Below are 4,790 nucleotides of genomic sequence, written 5' to 3'. Positions count from 1 at the left end.
CGGCCCAGCCGCGGAGGGTGGACGTCCTGCAGAGGGCCGTGGCGGCTGGACACCACACGGAGAAGTGACGCCCGGGACAGGACGCGTCAAAGGGCCAAGATGGTCCATGTTACGGTCCGTGTATTTTATCGCCAAAAGAAATCATGAAGAATAGAAATATTTCGGGCCCTCCCTGGGGGCGCAGCGGGTTAAAGCGCAGCACTGAGAATCTAAAGCCGCTTCCGCATGAGTTCGATCCCCGCCTGCCCCGGAGGTGACCACAGGGCGCGGCAGACCTCTCCTGACCCGCCCGCTGCTCCCCGCAGCAGTGTGCTTCATCGATCTGCCTGTTCTGCTCCCTGCTCTGTCTCTGGTGAGGCCTCTCACGCCCCTGAGCCTCTCACCTGTACCCCAGCTCTGTATGCACAAATAAATAAATCTTTAAAAAAAAAAAAAGAATAGAAATATTTCTCCTGCTAAAAGGGGGCCCTGCTGGACCCCGCTGGCCCTGCTGGTCGAGAAGCTCAAGCCCGCGGCCGCAGGACCCCGGCGGCTCTCTCCCCGAAGGGGCTCCGCCCTGCTGCCTCAGCAACGCACAAAGAAGCGTTTCTGGCCAGCCGGTCAGCGCCGGCGGGCGGCCCCCCAGCACTGGGCTCCCGGGGCGCAGGGACAGAGCGCGAGGGGCCGCGGCAGCCAGAGGCCTGCAGGAAGCCATCTGCTCTTGCAAGAAAATTACTAAGGAAAGAGCACTGTTATTTTAAGATCTTGGAGCCGGTGTGAGAAGAAACTAATTAAATGATTGTAATTTTCGCTGCAAATAAGTAACTGCTACAGAGTGGGGAGGCGGGAGGAGCCTCACCTCGGAGGGTTTGCTTCCGGGCGCCAGCGAGCTGGCCCACGCACCTGTCCCTCTTCAACGTCAGAGGCAGCGGTGGCCCGAGCCCGGCCCCGGAGGCCCCCGCAGCCCCGCCAGGCCGCCGCCAGCCTCGGCCTGAGCTTTACCCCAAGAAGCAGGGGAGCAGCTGCGGGCTCCTGGGGGTGGGGGCGCAGGTCGGCCGCGTCCAGCGGGCAGCCGGGCGCTGACACCGCCCCACCCAGCTCAGCAGGCTCCAAGGACCCCAGGCCGCCGGGAGCAGCCTGGCCGGGCGCCGAGCTGCCAGGCGGCGTGCAGGGCTGGCGGGCTGGAACGCTCCGGTCGTTTGCCGTTGGCATAAAAAACACCGTCCCTTTGCCAGCCCTCTGCTAACCCTAGTGACGCCCTCTGCTAGCCCGCTTGTGTCCCCAGGAAATGCGAATGGCTCCTGCAAGAAACTTGTTGCAAGCCAGCCACGGCGCACAGCCCTGCTCCTCGTTCCTAGGGGAAAAAAGACGGTGACTTGTGTCCGCCTCAACTTTCAGCGCTGTCAGTCACGAGGCCCCTGGTCTCGCCTTGAATGGGGTGGGGCGGGCCCCTGAGGCCCCAGGCGGCCGGGCCCCAGGGAGCACCGCGCACACTCCGATCAGCAAGAAGCTAGAAATAACTGGCTTTTCGGGTTCTGAAAATAGAAAAGCAAAGAAGCCCCCAACAGAGGGCGACGGCCAAGCCCCCTCCGCCCCTGCCCCAAACGGACTGGGCGGCGGCGGCCGGCTGAGCGGCCAGCGGCTGGCTCCTGCCCCCGCTCACCCTCCTGGCTTGGCCTGCCTCCCACCAGTAATAATAAAATTAAAATGTTAAATAACAGCAACTCTCCAGAAGGCTGACGTGGGCACAGGGCTCCAGCCTAATCTGAAGGGGCGTGCAGAAGAATGAAGGTAATTTACGACCTCTTTAAAATGCTCTCAGGAACCCTCATGCAAAGACAAATTAAATAGCCACTTGATTAAAGTAAAAGTAGATTTGTGTGCTGTGTTCAGGAGCTTTATTAGCCGGGCTCTTTCTACGCCTCCACGCCGGGCTTCGGGGCGGACGGGGGAGGCCTCGCCCCGGCCCCCACCCCGGGCTCCGGGCTGGCCGGGCCCCCACGGCTCTGCCCGGTCCTTGATACGCTCAGCCCCGAGCGCCTCGGCTGGGGGCTGGCTGCACGCACCCTTCAGAGCTGCTCGGCGTTGCCTGCTCGGGGAAGTCCTCCCAGGGCGTTCAAACGCCAGCGAGCCCACGTCTGACGGCTCATCACCGCACCCGAACCCCAACAGACTCCTGCAGAGATCAGAAGCGGCTGCCTGCAGACAACCAGGAGGCCTCCCCTCACCAGGGGTCTCAGACGTCAGCAGGTCCCTCCTGGCCCAGGTGACACCGGGCCACGCACACACGGGCCTCGGGCACTGGCCCGCGCACGCCTCACCCCGCCACCGGCCCGACCAGTCATCACTGCTGCACGCTCCCGGCCCAGCACCGTCCTAGCCCGGGCGGCCCCAGGAAGGGGGGGCCCTCACTCTTCCTCCCCCGCTGCTCGGCCCCACGCCGCACTCGCCCGCTGCCGGCCTCTCGCGACCCCTGAGCACCCTGCTTGGGCCCAGTGCTGCCAGGGAGCGTGGGCACTGGCGTCCGGGCGCCACAAGGAGGCACCGCAGGCGGGCAGGGCGCCCATCAGGTGACAGCCGCCCTGAGCCGCCGCGGGACCCCACAGAGCGGACTCCACCCGGGCTCCGGCTTCTCCCGGCGGTTTCTCCCCGTGCGTGATGAGGCGGGCAAGGGCGCCCGGCCCAGGCGGCCGCAGGGTCCCCAGGGTCCCCGCCCGCCGGTCCTGTTTGTTTCTCCACTGCCTCTGCCAGCCCAGGGGCGCCCCGCGCCTGCAGGTAAACCTGCGTCTCACGGATGGCGACCTGTTTCCACACGGCCTTGGGAGCAGGGACCTGGCAGGAGCCGGCCTCCTGCGGCTGGGGCTCGCCCCCTGCTGGGAGGCGCCCGGCGGGGAGGCCCAGCCCCCCCCACCTGCTGGGCCCGTGAGGGGCCGTAAGTGGCGAGTCCCAGAGCTGCGGTCAGTGTGGCCGGCGGGGGTCCCGGGGCGGCCGCAGTTTCTCGCCTCGCTGAGCCTTCTCGGGAAGGGAGGCTGCGCCAGGAGAGACCTGCTTCTCGGGGACCCGCCGCGGGCAGCACAGCCCCCGAACCCGCACTCCTGGCGGCAGGGGGGCACCCAGTGCCAGGCCCTGTCCTCCGACCCCCCGCCCCGCCCGCAGCCCAGAGCCAGTCGGCACTTCACCCCCACACGGAAGAGAAGACAGCTCCGCCCGCCGCAGTCCCCCTCCCGGACACCGAGCCAGGGCCACGGCGGCTGGCGGTGCTGCCCAGGGCTCCAGCCCGCTGCCCCCCGCCCCGGGCGCCGACAGGGCAGAGAGCGGAGCCACGGCTGGTGACCCGGTGGGGTTCAGCTCTGCTGGCGCCCCGGGCTCATGGTGAGCGCTCGCCGCTCCCTGGAGAGACGCGTCCCTCGGTCATGCCTGGGGCGGCCCCCTGGCCGCTGTGCTCACGGTGTCAGGCCCGCGAGGGCGGGCGGGCCCCTGTCTCGATGCCACAGGGAGGCCCCCAGGGCGCTGCGGGAGGGACACCCCTTTCGTGTCCTGATGGGACCCCCAGGAGTTAAGTCCACCCTCAGCCCCAAAGCGTCCGGCCGAGAGGACAGAAGGACCAAGCAGCGGCGCCCGGACTGGGCAGGGGCAGGGAGGGCCTGGCCCCGCGCCGCCAGGCAGCCCCTCCCCAGGAGAGCCCCGCCTGGGAGGCTGAGCCCCTGGGGCTCCACAAGGGGTGCGCGAGGGCACCCCAGCCGCCGCACGCTACCGGCGAGGGAAGTGCCTCGCAGGTCCCTCACGTGCCAGGCCCCGTGCACAGCCGCCCCCCAGGACACCAGGAGCAGAGTCACAGCGAGAAAGGTCCGGGCGGCCCGGGGAACCACCACGGAAGGGGGTGTGGGGAGACCGCCATCTCCCCACAACCAGGCCCACAGTGGCCGTCCCTGCACCGCCCCCCACACAGGAGGAGCCCGAGGGGTGCAGCGGGATGACCCCAGCGTGAGCACAGGTCGTCAGAGGGAAACTCAGCAGCTCCGGGGGGGCGGGCGGCCCAGGCCGCGGTCGCAGAGGCTGGGGGTACACAGGTGCTCCCACCGAAGCGGGGTGCCGGGCCAAAGTGGCCGGGGAGTGGGGGAGGGCAGGGAGCTCCCTGCTGCAGGGGGAGGCCTCACCGCACTGCCAGATGCGCCTCTCCCCACCTCACCCCTGCAGCACCCCCAGCCAGTGGGGTCTGGGCCCGGCGGTCCCAGTCTCCAGGGCCAGGCTCAGGGAAGTGCGGTGGACCGTCCAGTCCCAGGACCCCGGCCAGGCTCAGGGAACCCGGGTGCCTGCAGAGGGACAGGAGCCGGCTCTGGCTAGACTAGGGTGCAGCGGTCCTGGAGCCCAGAACCCCAACACCCAATGCTGAGGGAACCCGGCTGAGTGTGCTCCCCAAGGCTCACCTCGGGGTTCCCCAAAGGTGGCCAGCGTCCTGAAGCCGCTGGAAACACCACCCTGGTCCTGTAACCTGGGATCTGGAGCCCAGTGGGGTCGCCCCGAGGTGGTCAGGGTCCAGGAGATCTGGGAAGGTCCCGAGGGGCGGCAGGACGCCGGCAAATGCGGGGACCTCTCCCGGAGGCCAGCGGGGCGCGTCCAGGGGGCCCCCACCCAAGTCGCCCAGAACGCCCGGGTGGCGCGGGGCCCCGCGGCCGCGGAGGTCACTTACGCTGCTGTTCTCTCCCGTCCAGTGCACCATCGCCTGGTTGTGGGTCGCGTCCCCCTTGAGCACGAACGACGTGCTGATGAGCGAGACCTGCGCCGCCGAAGCCGCTCCGGCCGCCGGCGCC

At 68.6% G+C, this 4,790-nt stretch overlaps 1 protein-coding gene across 1 annotated transcript in view; it reads right to left on the bottom strand.

Annotated features, from left to right (window-relative positions):
* SORCS2 (sortilin-related VPS10 domain containing receptor 2) overlaps positions 1 to 4,790 on the bottom strand; it is a 118,605-nt gene that overhangs the window by 110,595 nt on the left and 3,220 nt on the right. The window contains exons 3-4 of the mRNA XM_012724055.1: positions 4,670 to 4,756; positions 4,407 to 4,524 (exon numbers count right to left, since the gene is read on the bottom strand). Of these exons, the coding sequence (XP_012579509.1) occupies positions 4,407 to 4,524; positions 4,670 to 4,756 (205 nt within the window). The remainder of the gene's footprint in view (positions 1 to 4,406; positions 4,525 to 4,669; positions 4,757 to 4,790) is intronic.

This window comes from Condylura cristata, unplaced genomic scaffold (assembly GCF_000260355.1).
Source record: "Condylura cristata isolate star-nosed mole 26May11 unplaced genomic scaffold, ConCri1.0 scaffold00012, whole genome shotgun sequence".
NCBI lineage: Eukaryota > Metazoa > Chordata > Mammalia > Eulipotyphla > Talpidae > Condylura > Condylura cristata.
This window is presented reverse-complemented; position numbering and strand designations above follow the sequence as displayed.